General features: G+C 39.7%; 1 protein-coding gene across 1 annotated transcript; it reads left to right on the forward strand.

Annotated features, from left to right (window-relative positions):
• The first annotated feature begins 2,484 nt into the window (after positions 1–2,484).
• Positions 2,485–21,676, forward strand: LOC136284671 (maestro heat-like repeat-containing protein family member 1). Its single transcript, XM_066175034.1, has 9 exons — positions 2,485–2,665; positions 4,569–4,731; positions 6,559–6,657; positions 7,951–8,102; positions 12,189–12,329; positions 14,007–14,099; positions 15,146–15,224; positions 17,564–17,677; positions 20,656–21,676. Exons 1-9 carry the CDS (start codon positions 2,570–2,572, stop codon positions 20,823–20,825), a joined length of 1,107 nt encoding a protein of 368 aa, XP_066031131.1. The 5' UTR covers positions 2,485–2,569; the 3' UTR covers positions 20,826–21,676.
• Positions 21,677–21,682: the final 6 nt, after the last annotated feature.

The raw sequence follows: 21,682 nt of genomic DNA on the forward strand, positions 1-21,682 counted from the left end.
AAAAAATTCCAAAAAATTTTTAAAAGTCCTATAATTTCCCAAAAAATTTTCCAAAATTCCCCCCAAATCCCTCCAAATTCCAAAAACAAGTCCCCCCAAAAAAATTCTCCAAGAAATCCCAAAAATTCCCCCAAAATCCCCCCAAAAATCCAAAAAAATTGGAAAAAAATCCCAAAAAATCCCCAAAAACTCCCCCGAATTTCCCCCAAATTCCCAATTTTTCCCCGATTTCTCCAAATTCCCCGATTTTCCCGTTTTTTTCCCGCAGCTGCCGTTCCCGCAGCGGGCGCTGATCCTGCGCTCGATGCGCTCGCTGCTGGGCGATCACCTCCCGCCTTTTGTCATCTCCGTTCCCAGAATTCCCAGAATTCCCCGAATTCCCCGAATTCCCAGAATTCCCATTTCCCAACTCTCAGAATCTCCCCCCCAAAAAACCCTCAAAAAATAAAAAAAAAATCCAAAAAAATTGCAAAAAAATTCCCGAAAAAGTAAAAAATTTTCCAAAAAATTCCAAAAAAAATTTCAAAAAAATTTTACAAAAATTTCCCCAAAAATTGCAAAAAAAATTCCAAAAAAATTTAAAAAATTTCCCAAAAAGTTGCAAAAAAAGTCCAAAAAATTAAAAAAATTTCCTAAAATTTCCCCAAAAAATTTCCAAAAAACCCCCCAAATCACCCAAAATTCCAAATAAAGTCTGTCAAAGAAATTCTGCAAGAAATCTCCAAAATTCCCCAAAAATTATCCCAAAATTCTTCAAAATTGCAAAAAAATCCCCAAACTCCCCCAAATTTCCCCCAAATTCCCATTTTTTTCCTGATTTTCCCCAAATTCCCGATTTTCCCGGTTTTTTTCCGCAGCTGCCGTTCCCGCAGCGGGCGCTGATCCTGCGCTCGATGCGCTCGCTGCTGGGCGATCACCTCCCGCCTTTTGTCATCCCCGTTCCCAGAATTCCCAGAATTCCCCGAATTCCCCGAATTCCCCGAATTCCCATTTCCCAACTCTCAGAATCTCCCCCCCAAAAAACCCTCAAAAAATAAAAAAAATCCAAAAAAATTGCAAAAAATTCCCGAAAGAGTAAAAAATTTTCCAAAAAATTGCAAAAAAAATTTCCAAAAAATTTTACAAAAATTTCAAAAAAATTGCAAAAAAATTCCAAAAAATTTTTAAAAGTCCTATAATTTCCCAAAAAATTTTCCAAAATTCCCCCCAAATCCCTCCAAATTCCAAAAACAAGTCCCCCCAAAAAAATTCTCCAAGAAATCCCAAAAATTCCCCCAAAATCCCCCCAAAAATCCAAAAAAATTGGAAAAAAAATCCCAAAAAATCCCCAAAAACTCCCCCGAATTTCCCCCAAATTCCCAATTTTTCCCCGATTCTCCCAAATTCCCCGATTTTCCCGTTTTTTTCCCGCAGCTGCCGTTCCCGCAGCGGGCGCTGATCCTGCGCTCGATGCGCTCGCTGCTGGGCGATCACCTCCCGCCTTTTGTCATCCCCGTTCCCATCCCCGTTCCCAGAATTCCCCGAATTCCCAAAATTCCCAAAATTCCCAAAATTCCCAAAATTCCCATTTCCCAACTCTCAGAATCTCCCCCCCAAAAAACCCTCAAAAAATAAAAAATATCCGAAAAAATTGCAAAAAAATTCCGAAATATTTTTTAAAAAATGTCAAAAAAATTGCAAAGAAATCCAAAAAATTTTGAAAAAAATTCCCCAGAAATTGCAAAAAAAGTCCAAAAAATTAAAAAAAATTCCTAAAATTTCCCAAAAAATTTTCCAAAAAACCCCCCAAATCACCCAAAATTCCAAAAACAAGTCCCCCAAAAAATTCTCCAAGAAATCCCAAAAATTCCCCCAAAATCCCCCCAAAACTGCAAAAAAATCCCCAAAAATCCCCAAAAACTCCCCCGAATTTCCCCCAAATTCCCAATTTTTTCCCGATTTTCCCAAATTCCCCGATTTTCCCGTTTTTTTCCGCAGCTGCCGTACCCGCAGCGGGCGCTGATCCTGCGCGCGATGCGCTCGCTGCTGGGCGATCACCTCCCGCCTTTTGTCATCCCCGTTCCCAGAATTCCCCGAATTCCCCAAATTCCCAGAATTCCCAAAATTCCCATTTCCCAACTCTCAGAATCTCCCCCCCAAAAAACCCTCAAAAAATAAAAAAAATCCAAAAAAATTGCAAAAAAATTCCCGAAAAAGTAAAAAATTTTCCAAAAAATTGCAAAAAAAATTTCCAAAAAATTTTACAAAAATTTCAAAAAAAATTGCAAAAAAAATTCCAAAAAATTTTAAAAAGTCCAATAATTTCCCAAAAAAATTTCCAAAATTTCCCCCAAATCCCTCCAAATTCCAAAAACAAGTCCCCCCAAAAATTCTCCAAGAAATCCCAAAAATTCCCCCAAAATCCCCCCAAAAATCAAAAAAAATTGGAAAAAAATCCCCAAAAATCCCCCAAAACTCCCCCGAATTTCCCCCAAATTCCCAATTTTTTCCTGATTTTCCCCAAATTCCCAATTTTCCCGTTTTTTTTCCGCAGCTGCCGTACCCGCAGCGGGCGCTGATCCTGCGCGCGATGCGCTCGCTGCTGGGCGATCACCTCCCGGAGCTGGGCAAAGCCTCGGCCGCCGCCGTCGTCGCCCTGGCCTCGCAGGAAATGACCAAGTCCAAGGTAAAAAACCCGGAGTTGGGGGAAATTTGGGAATTTGGGGGGAAATTTGGGAATTTTGGGGGAAAATTGGGAATTTTGGGGGAAATTTGGGAATTTTGGGAGGAAATTTGGGAATTTTGGGGGAAATTTGGGAATTTTGGGGGGAAATTTGGGAATTTTGGGGGAAATTTGGGAATTTTGGGGGGAAATTTGGGAATTTTGGGGAAAATTTGGGAATTTTGGGGGAAATTTGGGAATTTTGGGGGGAAATTTGGGAATTTTGGGGAAAATTTGGGAATTTTGGGGGGAAATTTGGGAATTTTGGGAGGAAATTTGGGAAATTTTTGGGATTTTTTGGGGGATTTTGGGGGGATTTTTTTTGATTTTTGGGGATTTTTTGGGGGCGATTTTTGGGGCGATTTTTTTGGCCTTGCAGGGAATAACCAACTGCGAGGTAAAAAACTAGAATTTTGGGAAAATTGGGAATTTTGGGGGGTTTTTGGGGGATTTTTTAGGGATTTTTAGGGATATTTTGGGGGCATTTTTGAGGGGATTTTTTGGAATTTTTGAAGGATTTTTCGGGGGCTTTTTGGGATTTTTTTTTGTATTTTTTGGGATTTTTTTTGTAATTTTGGGGATTTTTTTGAGGGATTTTTTTGGATTTTTTGAGGAATTTTGGGGGGATTTTTGGGGGATTATTTTTGGATTTTTGGAGAATATTTTTGGGATTTTTTGGGGATTTTTGGAGAATTTTTTTCAATTTTTTTTTATTTTTGAGGAGTGTTTTTTTCTACTTTTGGGGGATTTTTGGGGATTTTGGGAGGGTTTTTTTGGGGGATGTTTTTGGGGGATTTTTTTGGCTTCCCAGGAAATGACCAAATCCCAGGTGAAAATTGGAATTTTCTGCTGAAATTTGGGGGAAATTTGGGAAATTTTTGGGATTTTTGGGGGATTTTGGGGGGATTTTTTTTGATTTTTGGGGATTTTTTGGGGGCGATTTTTGGGGCGATTTTTTTGGCCTTGCAGGGAATAACCAACTGCGAGGTAAAAAACTAGAATTTTGGGAAAATTGGGAATTTGGGGGGGCTTTTTGGGGGATTTTTTAGGGATTTTTAGGGATATTTTGGGGGCATTTTTGAGGGGATTTTTTTGGAATTTTTGAAGGATTTTTCGGGGGCTTTTTGGGATTTTTTTTGTATTTTTTGGGATTTTTTTTGTAATTTTTGGGATTTTTTTGAGGGATTTTTTTGGATTTTTTGAGGAATTTTGGGGGGATTTTTGGGGGATTATTTTTGGATTTTTGGAGAATATTTTTGGGATTTTTTGGGGATTTTTGGAGAATTTTTTTCAAATTTTTTTTATTTTTGAGGAGTGTTTTTTTCCTACTTTTGGGGGATTTTTTGGGGGATTTTGGGAGGGTTTTTTTGGGGGATTTTTTGGGGGATTTTTTTGGTTTCCCAGGAAATCACCAAATCCCAGGTGAAAATTGGAATTTTCTGCTGAAATTTGGGGGAAATTTGGGGAATTTAAAGAAATTTGGGCATTTTTTAGGGGGATTTTTTAATGGATTTTGTTTTAGGGATTTTTGGAGAATTTTTGGAGGTTTTTTTTCAATTATTTTTTTAATTTTTGAGGAGCTTTTTTTGAAATTTTGGAGGATTTTTTAGGGATTTTTGGGGGACTTTTTTAGGATGTTTTTGGGGCTTTTTTGTGGATTTTTGTGGGATTGTTTTGGGGATTTTTGGGGGGATTTTTCATTATTATTTTTGGGGGGTTTTTTGGGAATTTTTTTTGGATTTTTTGGGGAGTTTTTGGGAAGTTTTGGGATTTTTCTTTTTTTTTTAAATTTGGGAATTTTTTTCTTTGAAATTCGGGGATTTTTATATTTTTTTGGGGATTTTTTTATTTCTTTTGGAATTTCCAGGATCCCATCCCGGAGTGGCAGGAGGCGGCCAGCGACGTCCTGGTGGAACTGGGGAAACGATTCCTGAACAAAGTGATGGAGGAAGTGCTGGGGAAATTCCAGCCGGGAATTGTGCCCCACCCCGGCGTGCTCAGGACCTTCGCCAACCTGGCCACCGCCAACGGTGAGGGAACGTTCCCGGGAAATTCCGGAACGTTCTGGGAAAACCTCGGGAAGATTCGGGGAAAATTCGGGGAAAATCCTGGGAAAAACTTTCAGGAGAATCCTGGGAAAATGCCGGGAAAATGCTGGGGAAAATCCCCAGGAAAAATTCTGGGGAAATTCGGAGAGAATTCCGGAAAATCTGGGAAAATTCTGGGAAAATTCCAGAAGAATCCTGGGAAATTTTTGGGAAAATCCCCAGGAAAATCCCAGGAAAATAATGGGAAAAAAATGCTGGGAATGTCATGGGAAAATTCCGGGAAAATCCTGGGAAAATTCCAGGAAAATCCTGGGAAAATTTGGGAAAAAATTCTGGAAAAATCCTGGGGAAATCCCCAGAAAAATCATGGAAAAATCCAGGGAAATTCCCGGAAAAATCCAGGAAAATTATTAAAAAATCCTGCAAATTTTTTGGAAAAATCCAGGAAGAATTTGGGGAAATTCTGGAAAAATCCTGGGGAAATCCCAGGAAAAATCCTGGAAAATTTTGGGGAAATTATGGAAATATTCTGGAAAAATCCCGGGAAAATCCCAGGAAATTCCAGGAAAATGCTAGAAAAATTTCAGAAAATCCAGGAAAATTCTGGGAAAAATCCTGGAAAATTTCTGGGAAATTCCAAGAAAATCCTGAGAAATTCTGGGAAAATTCCAGGAAAAAAATCTGGGAAAATATCGGAGAATTCCAGAAAGAATTCTGGGGAATTCCTGGGAAATCCTGGGAGAATTCCAAGAAAATTCTGGGAAAAGGTGGGAAAAATTGGGGGAAAATCCCAGGAAAAATCTGGGAAATTTCTGGGAAATCCCAGGAAAATCCTGGAGAAATTATGGGAATCAAAATCTGGGGAAATACCGGGAAAATCTTGGAAAATTTCTGGGAAATCCTGGGAAAATTCTGGGAAAATCCTGGGAAAATTCCGGGAAAATCCTGGGATAACCTGGGAAAATCTTGAGAAATCCTGGGAATTTTCCAGAAAAATCTCCAAAAATCCCCAAAATTCTGGGAAATCCTGGGAAATCCTGGGGAATCCTCACTAATGGGGCCGGAATTTTGGGATTTGGGGCCGGAATTTTGGGATTTGGGAGTTTTGAGGATTTGGAATTATGGGATTTGAGGTTGCAATTTGGGGATTTGGGGCTAGAATTTTGGGATTGAAATTTTGGGATTTGGAATTGGAATTTTGGGATTTTGGGACTTTGGAATTTCGGGATTTGGGAATTTGGGGATTTGGGAGTTTTGAGGATTTGGGGTTGGAATTTGGGGATTTGGGGCCAGAATTTTGGGATTTGGGGCCGGAATTTTGGGATTTTGAGACTTTGGAATTTTGGGATTTGGGGCCGGAATTTTGGGATTTGGGGCCGGAATTTTGGGATTTTGAGACTTTGGAATTTTGGGATTTGGGGCCAGAATTTTGGGATTTGGGGCCGGAATTTTGGGATTTTGAGACTTTGGAATTTTGGGATTTGGGGCTGGAATTTTGGGATTTGGGGCCGGAATTTTGGGATTTTGGGATTTGGGAGGTTTGGGATTTTTGGCCGGGATTTGGGGCCAGAAATTTGGGATTTGGGGCCAGAATTTGCAGCTGGAATTTTGGGATTTTGGGGCCGAAATTTTGGCATTTCTGGCTGAATTTGGGGTTGGAATTTTGGGATTTCGGGGCTTTGAAACGTCGGGATTTGTTGCCAGAATTTTGGGATTCGGGACTTCGGGATTTGGGGGTGGGAATTTTGGGATTTTTCTTTCCGTAACTTTTTTTTTCCCTGTTTTTTCCCCCGCCCCCCCCCCCCCAAGTTTTCGGGATGGTTCCGTTCCTCAATTCCATCCTGGGGACGTTGCTGCCCATGCTGGGGATGGCCCGGGCCGATTCCATGAAATCCGCCTTTTGTTACGGTAAAATAAATCCCCAAAAAAAAGAAAAAAAATTCCTGGGAAAGGGTTCGGGATCCGGGAATTTCCCCCAAAATCCCCAATTTCATGGAATGTTTCACGGATGTAAATTCTCAAAAAATCTCCAAAAAAATTTTCCCCCCCCGAAAAAATTCCAAAAAACTTCATTTTAAAAAAAATCTCTGAAAATTCTCAGAAATTCCCCAAAACTCGCCGACTTTCCGAAAACTTTTGAAAATGCCGAAAAAATTTGGAGTGAAAAATTCCTAAAAAATAGCAAAAAAAAAAAAAAAAAATCGAGAAAAGAAAAATCCCACAAAACTCCACAAAAAAAACCAAAAAATTTTTTAAAAAAATCCCCCCAAATACTCCAAACCTCCCCCAAAAATTCCAAAAAAATCCAAAAACTCTCAACTTTTCCGAAAGCTTCAAAGGCGAATGAGAGGATTTAAAAACAATCCAAAACAATTTTTTAAAGTGGGAAAAAACCCCCAAAAATTTTAAAAAATCCTCAAAAAAAGCGCCCAAAAAATCAAAAAAAATTCCAAAAAATTCCCAAAAAATGCTCAAAATTCCTGAATTTCTTGGAATATTTTTCTCTAGGTCTCCAACGTTTCAGCGAGAACATCCTGGAATATTTGGCGGGCCGGGATCAAAATCCCCCAGAATTTCCCAAAAATCTGTAAAAATCCCTCCCAAAATTCCAAAAAAATCCCATTAAAAATCCCCAAAATTCCCCAAAAAACGCCAATTTCTCTAATGCCTAAAAAAGTCTCCAAAAGTTCAAAGAAAGAAATCGAAAAAAAATTAACAAAAAACTGCCAAAAAATCTTGAAAAAATCCCCCCAAAACCGCCCCAAAATTCCAAAAAAATTCCCCAAAAATTCCCAAAAAACTCCCAAAAATCCCTGATTTTTCCCAAATTTTTTTTTTCTCAGCTCTCCAACGTTTCAGCGAGAACATCCAGGAATATTTGGCGGGCCGGGATCAGGCCCCGGGCTCAAAATTCCCATAAATTCCCCCCAAATAAAAAAAAAAAAATCCCCCCAAATTCTCCAAAACTCCCTGAAAATTCCAAAAAAAATTCCAAAAAACTCCGAAGATTTTCCAAAACCTTCCAAAAGCTTCCAAACAAATTTCAAAAATCCGAAAGCAATTCTTAAAAGTCGGGGAAAAAAAAATCCAAAAAAAATCCGAAAAAACGCCTCAAAAATCCCAAAAAATTCCTGAAAATTCCCAAAAAATTCCCAAAAAATTCCCAAAATCCCAGATTTTTCCCAATTTTTTTTCCTTCAGCTCTCCAGCGTTTCAGCGAGAGCATCCAGGAATATTTGGCGGGCCGGGATCAGGCCCCCGACCCCACGATCCGCAGGGACGCCTTCGCCCACGAGCTGGGAGCCGCCTTCGAGCTGCTCTTCCACTCCTGGATCCAGCACCGGGAGCCCAAGGTGGGAAAATTGGGAATTTTCGGGGATTTGGGGGAATTTTGGGGAATTTTGGGAATTTTTGGGATTTTTTGGAGGATTTTTTGGGGATTTTTTGGGATTTTTTGGGATTTTTGGGGATTTTTTGGGGATTGAGCGGCCTTCGAGCTGCTCTTCCTCTTCTGGATCCAGCACCGGAGCCAAGGTAGGAAATCTGGGAATTTTCGGGGATTTGGGGGAATTTTTGGGATTTTGGCGGGAATTTTTGGGAATTTTTGGGAATTTTTGGGGAATTTTGGGATTTTTGGGGGATTTTTTGGGATTTTTGGGGGATTTTTGGGGATTTTTTGGGGATTGAGCGGCCTTCGAGCTGCTCTTCCTCTTCTGGATCCAGCACCGGAGCCAAGGTAGGAAATCTGGGAATTTTCGGGGATTTGGGGGAATTTTGGGGATTTTGGCGGGAATTTTTGGGAATTTTTGGGAATTTTTGGGGAATTTTGGGGATTTTTTGGGGATTTTTCAGGGATTTTTTGGGGATTGAGCGGCCTTTGTGCTGCTCTTCCACTCCTGGATCCAGCACCGGAGCCAAGGTGGGAAATCTGGGAATTTTGGGGGATTTTTTGGGAATTTTTGGATTTTTTGGGAATTTTTTGGATTTTTTGGGATTTTTTGGGGGATTTTTTGGGATTTTTTTGGGGATTTTGGGAGATTTTTGGGGATTGAGCAGCCTTCGAGTTGCTCTTCCTCTCCTGGATCCAGCACCAGGAGCCTAAGGTGGGAAAATTGGGAATTTTCGGGGATTTTTGGGGAATTTTGGGAATTTTTTGGGAATTTTGGGGGGATTTTTGTGGAAATTTTGGGAATTTTTGAGGGATTTTTGGGGATTTTTGGGAATTTTGGAGGATTTTTGGGAGATTTTTTGGGGACTGAGCGGCCTTCGAGCTGCTCTTCCACTCCTGGATCCAGCACCGGGAGCCCAAGGTGGGAAATCTGGGAATTTTCGGGGATTTTTTGGGGAATTTTGGGAATTTTGGGAATTTTTTGGGAATTTTTTGGATTTTTTGGGATTTTTTGGGGGATTTTTCGGGGATTTTTTGGGGATTTTTTGGGGGATTGAGTGGCCTTTGTGCTGCTCTTCCACTCCTGGATCCAGCACCGGGAGCCCAAGGTGGGAAATCTGGGAATTTTGGGGGAATTTTTGGGAATTTTTGGGAATTTTTGGGGAATTTTTGGAAATTTTTGGGGAATTTGGGGGGATTTCTTGGGATTTTCGGGGATTTTTTGGGGATTGAGCGGCCTTTGTGCTGCTCTTCCACTCCTGGATCCAGCACCGGAGCCAAGGTGGGAATTTTGGGAATTTTCGGGGATTTGGGGGAATTTTTGGGATTTTGGGGGGAAATTTTGAGAATTTTTGAGGGATTTTTGGGGATTTTTGGGGATTTCTTGGGATTTTTGGGGATTTTTTGAGGATTGAGCGGCCTTCGAGCTCCTCTTCCTCTTCTGGATCCAGCACCGGGAGCCCAAGGTGGGAAATCTGGGAATTTTGGGGGATTTTTTGGGAATTTTTGGGGGTTTTGGGGACTTTTAGGGTTTTGGGGGATTTTTTGGGATTTTGGGGATTTTTTTGGGAATTCCGGGGAAATTTTGGGGGGTTTTTGGGGGGATTTTTGGGGGTTGGGATTCCCAGGAACTTGGGAAAGTTTCGGGAATATTGGGGGAATTCTGGGAGTGAATTTTGGGAATTTTTTGGGATTCTTCTTTGCAATTTGGGGGGATTTTTTTGGGAACGTTTGGGGAATTTTTGGGGGGATTGGGATTTCCAGGAACTTGGAGCTGCCTTCGAGCTCCTCTTCCAATCCCGGATCCAGCACAGGGAGCCCGAGGTGGGAAATTCGGGGATTTTGAAGGAATTTTTGGGAATTTGGGGGATTTAGGATTGGGATTGGATCAGGATCAGGATCGGGATCACAGTGGGGATCTGGATAAGGATTGGGAATGGGATTTGGAACAGGAGCAGGATCGGGATCGGGATTAGGATGAGGATTGGGATCACGAACGGGATTGGGATTGGGATCCGCATCAGGATTGGGATCGCGATGGAAATTGGGATTGGGATGGAATCGGGAACAGGGCGGGGATCTGGATTTGGCCTTTGGGATCGGGCTTTGGGATGGGATCGAGTTCAGGATCAAGCTCGGGATGAAGATGGGATCGGGATTAGAAAGGGGTCAGGATTTGGATTAGGGTTGGGATGGCGTTTGGCATTTGGGATTTGGGATTTGGGATTTGGGATCGAGTTTGGGATGAAGATGGGATTGGGATTGGAAGGGAATAGGATTGGGAATAGGAATAGGAGTGGGATTGGGATGAAGAGGAGGATGGGGATGGGATTGGGATTCCCGGGAAGTCGGGGCCGCTTTTCGGCTCCTTTTTCCGCTCTTGGCTGCGGCCCTGCGAGGCCGGGTGGGAATTATGGGATTTGGGAAAAACAGGATCGAGAGTGAGCACTGAAGGGGATTGGGATTGGGATTAGGATTGAATGGGATTGGGATTAGGATTGAATGGGATTGGGATTAGGATTGGGATTGGGATTGAAGGGGATTGGGATTAGGATTGGGATTGGAATTGAAGGGATTTGGGTTAGGATTAGCATTGAAGGGGATTGGGATTGGGATTGAAAGAGATTGGGATTAGGATTGGGATTTGGAGTGGAATTGAAGGGATTTGGGTTAGGATTAGGATTGGGATTGGGATTGAAAGGGATTGGGATTAGGATTGGAATTGGGATTGAAGGGAATTGGGATTAGGATTGGGATTGGGATTGGAATTGAAGGGACTTGGATTAGGATTGGGATTGAAGGGATTAGGATTGAGATTAGGATTAGGATTGGGATTGGGATTGGGATTGAAAGGGATTGGGATTAAGATTGTAATTGGGATTGAAGGGGATTGGGATTGGGATTGGGATTGTGATTGAAAGGGATTGGGATTAAGATTGGGATTGGGATTGAAAGGGATTTGGATTGGATTGAGATTGAAGGGGATTGGGATTGAGGTTGAAGGGGATTGGGATTAAGATTGGGATTGGGATTGAAGGGGATTGGGATTGGGATTGGAATTGAAGGGATTTGGATTGGGATTGGGATTGGGATTCGGGTTATGATTGGTGTCAAGGGATAAATTTGCATTGGGATTAGGGCTGGTATTAGTATTGGGATCGGGGTTGGGATTAGGATTGGGATTCGGATCAGGATTGGTGTCAATGTCGAAATTGGGATTGGCTTTAGGGCTGGCGTTGGTATCGGGATTAGGATCGGGATTTGGGATTAGGATTGGGATCAGGATGGGGCTCAAGGTAGAAATTGGGATTTGGATTGGGGTTAGGATTAGGGTTGGGATTAGGATTAGGATCGGGTTTAAGGCAGAAATTGGGATCAGGATTGGGATTAGGGTTGGGATTAGGGTTGGGATTAGGTTTGGGATTGGCGTCAAGGGATAAATTTCCATTAGGATTAGGGCTGGCGTTAGTATTGGGATTAGGATTGGGATTAGGGTTAGGGTTGGGATTAGGATTAGAATCAGGTTTAAGGCAGAAATTGGGATCGGGATTAGGGTTGGGATTCGGATTATGGTTGGTGTCGATGTCGAAGTTGGGATTGGGATTAGGCTGGCATTAGGATTGGTTTTGGGATTGGGATTAGGATCGGGATTGGGCTCAAGGTCGAAATTGGGATTGGGAATAGGATTGGGATGGGGATCGGGATTGGGATCAAGATGAGGATTGGGATATGGGTTGGGATGGGAATGGGATCGGGATCGGGATTAGGAAATGGGATTATGGTGGAATCGGGATCAGAATTCGCGTCAGGATTGGATTTGAGATTGGCCTTGGAATTCTGGGGTTTTCCCGTTGGAATTCCGGGATTTTCCCATTGAAATTTTGGGATTTTCCCATGGAAATTCCGAGATTTTCTCATCAGAATTCCGGGATTTTCCCATCAGAATTCTGGGATTTTCCCATCAGAATTCTGGGATTTTCCTGCTGGAATTCTGGGATTTTTCCCATCGGAATTCCAGGATTTTCCCGTTGTTTCTCCCGGATTTTTCCAGGTGCGCTTGGCCGTGGTGGAAGCTCTGGGCCCCATGAGCTCCTTAATTCCCGAGGAAAAGTTGGAAGAACAACTCCCGAAAATCCTGCCCGGAATTCTCGGCCTCTACAAGAAACATCCGGAGCCTTTTCCCATCTCCAAGGTCCGGGAATTCTTTCCCAAATTTCTGGGGCTTTTCCTGGGGTTTCTTGGATTTTCCCTGATTTTTACTGGATTTTTCCTTGGTTTTCCCTGATTTTTTTAGGATTTTTCCCGGATTTTCCCCAGATTTTAGGTAGATTTTTTCAGGATTTTCCCCAGATTTTGCCCTGGTTTTTTACGTAGATTTTTCCTGGATTTATCCCAGATTTTTCCTGGATTTTTCTGGGGTTTTTTCCCCAGATTTTTCCCAAGTTTTCCGTGGATTTTTCCTGGATTTTTCTGGTATTCTTCTGGTATTTTTTCCCCGGGTTTTTCTCTGATTTTTCCCAGATTTTTCCTGCATTTTTTCCCGGATTTCTCCTTTTTTTTTTTTTTTTTTTCCCCCCAGGGCTTTTCTTGGATTTTTCTGGGATTTTTTTCCCGTATTTTCCCAGAACTTTTCCCAGACTTTTCCCAGATTTTTCCAAGATTTTTCCGGATTTTTTTTCCCAGATTTTTCCTGGACTTTTTCTACTTTATTCCAGGACTTTTTCCAGGGCTTTTCTGGGATTTTTTTCCCGTATTTTCCCAGAACTTTTCCCAGACTTTTCCCAGATTTTTCCTGGCTTTTTCTGGAATTTTTTCCCCAGATTTTTCCTGGATTTTTCCTATTTTATTCCAGGATTTTTCCAGGATTTTTCCCTTATTTATATTCCAAGAAAGACCCAGAGAAACTCATCCTGATTAAAAAAATGAGATTAAACAAATCCAACTGGGGATCCAGGAGGGAAATTCGGGATTTAATCAAATCAAATCAATTAATTTGAGCGCTGGAAAAAAGTGGGAACAACCTCAGGTCGGATTTTTCCGGAATTTTCCCTCTGGAATTGATGAAATTCCAGGATTTTCTGCTTTGGGAAGAAACCGAGGTTGAAAATTCCCAGAAAAAAAAAATTCTGGGAATATTCCCTTGAATTAAAGAATCTTTTGATCCCTCTGTGGGTTTTTTCAGGAATTTCCCAATTTTTCCCCAAATTTTCCTGAATTTTCCCAAAGTTCTCCTCATTTTTCCCCAATTTTTCCTGATTTTTCTCCCAAACTTTTCCCAATTTTTTCCTGATTTTTCCCAATTTTTTTCCTGAATTTTTCCCAATTTTTCTCCTTTTTTTCCCCAAACTTTTCCCAATTTTTTTCCTGAATTTTTCCCAATTTTTCCTGATTTTTTTCCCAAACTTTTCCCAATTTTTTCTCAAAGTTTTCCTGAATTTTTCCCAAACTTTTCCCAATTTTTTTCCTGAATTTTTCCCAATTTTTCTCCAATTTTTTCCCCAAACTTTCCCCAATTTTTCCCAACGTTTTCCTGAATTTACCCCGAATTTCTCCCAATTTTTTTCCGATTTTCCCCCAAGTTTTTCCCCAACTTTACTGAGTTTTCCCCAACTTTTCCTGAATTTTTCCCTATTTTTTCCCCAAGTTTCCCTGAATTTTCCCCCTATTTTTTCCCAAACTTTCCTCAGTTTTTCCCAAACTTTTCCTGAATTTTTCCCAAATTTCTCCCAATTTTTTCCTGATTTTTTCCCCCAAGTTTTTCCCAAAATTTTCCTGAATTTTCCCCACCTTTTCCTGATTTTTTTCATAATTTTTTCCCCAACTGTTCCCGAATTTTCCTGATTTTTTTCCCTGATTTTTTTCCCCGCAGAGCCTTTGCCAGATCCTGGAATCCTCGGTGGGGATGGGCAGCCGCAGTTTGGAGTCGCAGCTGGAATCGCTCCTGGGGACGCTCCTGGCTCAGGTCAGGATGGAATTCCCGGGCGGAATCTTCACCCCAAAATTTGGAATTTTCCTCTTCCCAAACCCCTGGAATTTTCCGGGAATTTTCCCGGATTTTTCCCGGACTTTTCCCGGATTTTTCAGGGACTTTTTCTGGGATTTTTCCTGGAATTTTCTGGATTTTTTTCTTTGTTTTTTTTTTTTTTCCCTAATTTTCCTGGATTTTTCCCTGATTTTTCCCTGATTTTTCAAGGATTTTCCCCTGGTTTTTCCTGGATTTTTCCTGGATTTCTCCAGGATTTTCTCTGTATTTTCCTGCGATTTTTCCTGGATTTCTCCAGGATTTTCTCTGTATTTTCCTGGGATTTTTCCTGGATTTTTCCCTGGTTTTTCCCCAGTTTTTCCCAGATTTTTCCAGGATCTTTCCAGGATTTTCCCCAGATTTTCCAGGATTTTTCTGGGATTTTTTTCTGGGATTTTTCCTGGTTTTTTCAGGATTTTTTTCTCTGTTATTTCCCTAATTTTTCTGGGATTTTTCTTTTTTTTTGGTGGTTTTTCACAGATTTTTCTCCGATTTTTTCCTGAATTTTTTCCTGGATTTATCTCGGATTTTTCCAGGATTTTTTCTGGATTTTCCAGGATTTTTCTCGGATTTTTCCCCAGAAATTTGGGATTTTTCCTCTTCCCATACACCTGGAAGTTTCTGGGATTTTTCCTGAATTTTTCCAGGACTTTTCTCTGATTTTTCCCCAAATTTTTCCCCAAAACATTCCATGATTTTTCTTGGATTTTTCCGGGTTTTTTTTCCCAGATTTTTCCCCACATTTTCCCTGTATTTTTCCCATAGTTTTCCTGTATTTTTCCCGGATTGTTCCAAGATTTTTCCGGGATTATTTTGGGATTTCCCTTGGATTTTTTGTAGATTTATTTTGGGTTTTTTCCTGGATTTTCCCCAGACTTTTCTCCTTCTTTTCCCACATTTTTCCCTGGATTTTTCCCACATTTTCCCCACACTTTCCCCCAATTTTCCCATAATTTTTCCATTTTTTTTTCCCATTTTTCCCCCAGATCTGTGCTCCTGCTGATCCCAACATCCCCACGAGTGCCAAGAACCACACGGAGCTCCTGCGCTGCTTCTCCGTCCTGGGTGAGAAATTCCCAAAATAATTCCCCGAATTCCCAAAATTCCCCAAATTCCCAAGGATTTTCCGGAGCCTTTGGAGCAGGGAAACCCCTGAAAATCCCAATTTCCCCAATTTTCCCTCTTTTTTCCCCCAATTTTTTTTCCATTTTCCCCCCAGTTTTACCCCCCAGTTTCCTCTTTTTCTCCTTTTTTTTCCCCAATTTTTCCATCTTTTTTCCCCAAATTTTCCCCAATTTTTCCTCTTTTCCCCCAGTTTTCTTCCTTTATTCCCAATTTTCCCTTTTTTCCCCAATTTTCCCTTCCCCCCCCTGATTTTTCCATTCTTTTTTCCCAATTTCCCCCAATTTTCCCCAAAATTTTCCCCCAATTTCCCTCCTTTTTTCCCATATTTTCCCCACATCTCCCTCGTTTTCACCCCACTTTTTCCCCAATTTTCCCCAATTTTTCCCCTTTTTCTCTAATTTTCCCATATTTTTCCTGTTTTCCCCAGGTTTTCCCTCTTTTACCCCTTTTTCCCCTTTTTTCCCCCAATTTTCTCCCTAATTTTTCCATTTTTTTTCTATTTTCCCCCCAATTTTTCCCCAATTTTTCCTGCAATTTTCCCCCCACTTTTCCCCAAATTTTCCTCAATTTCCCCCATTTTTTTCTCAATTTTCCCCCTTTTAATCCCCAATTTCCCCCCTTTTTTCCTCTTTTTTTTCCATATTTTCCCCGCATTTCCCTCATTTTCACCCCAATTTTTCCCAAAATTTTCCTCATTTTTTCCCCAGTTCTTCCCCAATTTTTCCTGCAATTTTCCCCCCACTTTCACCCCCAAATTTTTCCCAATTTTTTCTCAATTTTCCCCAGTTTTTTCCCTAATTCCCTCCCTTTATCCCCAATTTTTCCTAATTTTTTTCCCATTTTGCCCCTCCATTTTCCTCCCTTTTTTCCATATTTTCCCCAAATTTTTCCCTCGCTTTCCCCAATTCTTCCCCAATTTTTCTCCATTTCTTCACCAATTTTTCCTGCAATTTTTCCCCACTTTTCTCCCCAATTTTCCCCCTTTTCCCCCCTTTTAATCCCCAATTTTCCCCCATTCTCCTCCATATTTTTCCCATATTTTTCCCCTATTTTCCGCAAATTTCCCTCATTTTCCCCCCATTTTTTCCCTTTTTTTTTTCAATTTTTCCCCAGTTTTTCCCCCAATTTTTCCCCTTTTCCCCCAGTTTTTCCCCAATTTCCCCCCCTTTTAATCCCTAATTTCCCCCCTTTTATCCCCGATTTTCCCCCAAATTTCCCCCCTTTTTCCTCCCATACTTTTCCATATTTTTCCCACATTCCCCTCATTTTCCCGCCATTTTTCCCCCAAAATTTTCCCAACTTTCCCCGTTTTCCCCCTTTTTTCTCCCCAGTCTTTCCCCAGTTCTTCTCCAATTTTTCCTGCAATCTTTCCAGTTTTCCCCCCACTTTTCCCCCCAATTTATCCCAAATTTCCCCCTTTTCCCCTTATTTTTCTCCCCAATTTTCCCCATTTTCCGCCCATTTTTCCCCTAATTTCCCCCTTTTTCTCCCCAATATTTCCCCAATTTTTCCTCCATTTTCCTCTCTTTTTTTCCATATTTTCCTAAATTTTCCCTCATTTTCCCTCTCATTTTCCCCACTTCTTCCCCAAGTTTTCCTGCATTTTTGCTCCACTTTTTCCCCAATTTTTCCCCCAATTTCCCCCCTTTTCATCCCAAATTTTCTCCCCATTTTTTCCCCAAAATTTTCCCCAAATTTTCTGGTTTTGCCGTCTTTTCCCCAATTTCTTCCTGCAATTTTCCCCCACTTTTCCCCCCATTTCCCCCCAATTTTCCCCCCATTTTTCCCCAAAATTTTCCCCAAATTTTCCGTTATTCCCCTTTTTTCCCCCAATTTTTTCCTGCATTTTTTCTCCACTTTTCCCCCAATTTTCCCCCTTTTTTCCCAGTTTTTTCCCCAATTTCCCCCCATTTTTTCCCCAATTTTCCCCCATTTTTCCCCAAAATTTTCCCTAAATTTTCCGTTATCCCCCTTTTTTCCCCCCAATTTTTTTCCTGCAATTTTTCTCCACTTTTCCCCCAATTTTCCTCTCTTTTCCCCCAATTTTTTCCCCAATTTCTCTTTTTTTCTCCCCAATTTACCCCTTTAATCCCAAATTTCCCCCATTTCCCCCCCATTTTCCTCCTTTTTTCCTCATTTTTCCCAAATTTTCCCTCATTTTCCCTTCCCCCCCCAAATTTCCATTTACACACAATTCGAGTCATTCCAATCCCCGGAATTTTTCCAATTTCTTCAAATTCCACAATTTTTTTTTCCCTTTAAAATTCCCAAATTTCCAGCCTGTTCCTTCCCGGACCGAGTCCTGATTTTCCTGCTCCCAAAATTCGAGGGCGGCTCCGAACGGATCCGGGTGGGGGCGCTGCTGGTCCTCAGGCACATCATCAACAGCGCCCGTGAGTTGGCCCCGAATTCCCGGAATTTGGGGGAAATTGAAGGGAATTTTACCGGAATTTTATGGGATTTATTGGGGATTTTAATCAGAATTTCATGGGATTTTTGGGGATTTTTGATTGGAATTTTATTGGAATTTTTGGGGGATTTTTTGGGGATTTTTTGGGGGATTTTTGTTGGAATTTATGGGATTTTTATAGAGCTTTTTTGGGGAGGAATTTTTTTAGATTTTGAATGGGAATTTAATGAGAATTTTATGGGATTTATTGGGGATTTTAATGAGAATTTTATGGGATTTTTGGGGGATTTTGATTGGAATTTTATTGGAATTTTTTGGGGATTTTTATTGGGATTTTTGGGGGGTTTTTTTGGTTTTTTTGGGGGGGATTTTTAGTGGGAATTTATGGGATTTTTATGGAGCTTTTTTGGGGGAGAATTTTTTGAGGAGTTTTATGGGAATTTAATGAGAATTTTAATGGGATTCATTGGGGATTTTAATGAGAATTTTATGGGATTTTTGGGGATTTTGATTGGAATTTTATTGGAATTTTTTGGGGATTTTTTGGGGATTTTTTGGGGATTTTTTGGAGGATTTTTGGGGGATTTTTAGTGGGAATTTATGGGATTTTATGGAGTTTTTTGGGGGGGAATTTTTTGAGGATTTTTATGGGAATTTAATGAGAATTTTAATGGGATTTATTTGGGATTTTAATGAGAATTTTATGGGATTTTTGGGGATTTTGATTGGAATTTTATTGGAATTTTTTGGGGGATTTTTTGGGGATTTTTGGGGGATTTTTTGGGGGATTTTTAGTGGGAATTTATGGGATTTTATGGAGCTTTTTTGGGGGAGAATTTTTGGAGGTTTTTTAATGGGAATTTAATGAGAATTTTAATGGGATTTATTGGGGATTTTAATGAGAATTTTATGGGATTTTTGGGGATTTTGATTGGAATTTTATTGGAATTTTTGGGGGATTTTTTGGGGATTTTTTTGGGATTTTTGGGGGGATTTTTAGTTGGAATTTATGGGATTTTTATGGAGCTTTTTTGGGGGGAATTTTTGGAGGTTTTTTATGGGAATTAAATGAGAATTTTATGGGATTTATTGGGGATTTTTTGGGCATTTTTTGGGTTTTTTTTTTTAATTTCATGGGAATTTTATGGGATTTTAATGGGTTTTTTGGGGGAATTTCATGGGAATTAATAAGGGTTTTTGTAGGAATTTTATGAGAATTTTTGGAGATTTATTGAGGGGTCTTATGAGAATTTTATGAGAATTTTATGGGATTTTTTGGGGATTTTTTAGGGATTTTATTGGGGTTTTTTAAGGATTTTTTTGGAATTTTGGGGGGATTGTGGGGAGGCATTTTGTTGGAATTTTATGGGAATTTTATGGGATTTTTGTGGGGATTTTATAGGAATTTTATAGGATTTATTGGGGATTTGGGGGGCGTTTTATGGGGATTTTCTGGGCATTTAATGGGAATTTTATGAGAATTTTTTGGGATTTTGGGGCGGGATTTTATTTGAATTTTCCCGGATTTTGGGAGGGGATTTTTGGGATGATTTTTACAGGGATTTTGTGGGAATTTTATGGGATTTATTGGGGATTTTGGGGGATTTTTAAGGAATTGATTTTTTTTAACGAATGGAAATTTTATGGGATTTTTATGAAAGTTTATGGGGGGTTTTTCTGGGATTTTATAACAATTTTTGGGGGAATTTGATGGGGATTTTTATGGGATTTTTATGGGAATTTTATGGGATTTATTGGGGATTTTAAGGGGATTTTATTGGGACTTTTGGGGGATTTTGGGGGGATTTTTGGAGGTTTTTATTTAAATTTTGTGGGATGTATTAGGGATTTTTATGAGGATTTATGAGAAATTGATGGGATTTATTGGGGATTTTATAAGAATTTTTGGGGGAATTTGATGGGGATTTTTATGAGGATTTTTTGGGAATTTTATGGGATTTATTGGGGGTTTTATGGGGATTTTATGAGATTTTTTTATGGGAATTTTTTGGGAATTTCGTGGAGGAATTTTGGCATTTGTGGCGGGGGGTTTATGGGAATTTTTTAGGCACTTTTGGGGTTTTTTTGGGATTATTTTGGGGAAGGCGATTTTATGGGAATTTATTTTTATTTTTGGGGGGATATTTTGGGAATTTTTTCCCCACCTTCCAGATATTCCAGGAGCTGTGGGAATTTCCTTATTCCAGAGGTTTCCCTAAAAACAAAAATGGGCGTTTTAGGGAATTTAATTATTTTGGGGGGGATTTTATTTGAATTTTAAGGGATTTTAGGGAATTTTTAGGGAATTTCCAGGTGGGATTTTTTTAGGAAATTTCCCTGAAAAAAAATTTGGAATTTGAGGAAATTTAATGAAATTTTTTTTGGAATTTATTTGAATTCTGTGAGAATTTTTTTTTGGAATTGATTGAAATTTTAACGGATTTTAGGGGATTTTTAGGGAATTTCCAGGTGGGATTTTAAGGGAATTTCCCTGAAAAAAAATTGAAATTTGTGGAAATTTAATGAAATTTTTGGGGGGGAATTGATTTGAATTTTAAGGGATTTTAGGGGATTTTCAGGGAATTTCCCTGAAAAAAAAAAAAAAAAAGATTTGAGGGAATTGAATGAAATAATTTTTTGGAATTTATTTGAATTCTATGGAATTTTGGGGGGCAATTCTTTCTGAATTTTCAGGGATTTGGGGGATTTTAGGGAAGTTCCAGATGGTTTTTTTTTTTTCTTTTTATTTAGGAAATTTCCATGAAAAAAAATAGGGATTTGAGGAGATTAAATGAAATTTTTTTTTGGAATTTATTTGAATTCTATGAGATTTGGAGGGTTTTTTAAAAAATTTCTTTAAATTTTAAGGGATTTCAGGAGATTTTGAAGGAATTTCAGTGGGGAAAAATGGGATTTTTCAGGAATTCCATCCCCAAATTCTGATTTTTTTTTTTTTTCCAGCTTCCCAGATGGAAATCAAGAAACTCTCCATCGTCTCCTCCATGAAACTCCCGTTGCAGGACGGCAGCAACAAGGTATTCCCGGTTTTCCCAGAATTTCGGGATGGAAAATTCCCAAAATTTTGGGAATTCCCAAAAATCCCAACTCCAGCTGCCTTTCCCAATCCCTAGTGGGGGTTTGATTCCCGTTTTTCCCTGGTTTGTTCCCATTTTTCTTCACTTTGTTCCGATTTTTTTCAGATTTTTTTTTTCCCTATTTTGGGGGGATTTTAGGGGAATTTTTTGGGAATTTTATGGGATTTGTTGGGGATTTTTATAGGAATTTTATGGGAATTTTAGGGGATTGATGAGGGATTTTAAAGGGAATTTAATAGGATTTATTGGGGATTTTAATGGGGATTTTATGGGAATTTTTTTGGAATTTAATGGGATTTATTGGGGATTTTAATGGGGATTTTAATGGAATTTATTTGGGATTTTAATGGGGATTTTATTGGAATTTTATGGGATTTGGGGGGGGATTTTTTGGGGAATTTAATGGGATTTATTGGGGATTTTAATGGGGATTTTATGGGAATTTTTTTGGAATTTCATGGGATTTATTGGGGATTTTAATGGGGATTTTATGGGAATTTATTTGGGATTTTAATGGGGATTTTATTGGAATTTTATGGGATTTGGGGGGGATTTTTTGGGGAATTTAATGGGATTTATTGGGGGATTTTATGGGATTTATTGGGAATTTTATGGAAATTTTGTGGGATTTCTTGGGGAATTTTATGGGATTTATTGGGGATTTTAATGGGGATTTTATGGGAATTTTATGGGAATTTTGTGGGATTTCTTGGGGAATTTTATGGGAATTGTGGGGGATTTCTTGGGGAATTTTATGGGATTTATTGGGGATTTTCTGGGATTTTTATGGGATTTATTGGGGATTTTCTGGGATTTTTATGGGAATTTTATGGGAATTTTGTGGGATTTCTTGGGGAATTTTATGGGATTTATTGGGGATTTTATGGGATTTT

Source organism: Chamaea fasciata, unplaced genomic scaffold (assembly GCF_029207755.1).
Source record: "Chamaea fasciata isolate MVZ Bird 193981 ecotype frontalis unplaced genomic scaffold, bChaFas1.0.hap1 SCAF_1250, whole genome shotgun sequence".
In the NCBI taxonomy this organism is placed as follows: domain Eukaryota; kingdom Metazoa; phylum Chordata; class Aves; order Passeriformes; family Sylviidae; genus Chamaea; species Chamaea fasciata.

Bases quoted from the DNA above. Each gene is read 5' to 3' on its own strand.
- LOC136284671 (XM_066175034.1), top strand. From the start codon at position 2,570: ATGCGCTCGCTGCTGGGCGATCACCTCCCGGAGCTGGGCAAAGCCTCG. The intron at 2,666-4,568 runs GTAAAAAACCCG...TGGAATTTCCAG, and splicing joins AGGAAATGACCAAGTCCAAG to GATCCCATCCCGGAGTGGCA. The intron at 8,103-12,188 runs GTGGGAAAATTG...GGATTTTTCCAG, and splicing joins TCCAGCACCGGGAGCCCAAG to GTGCGCTTGGCCGTGGTGGA.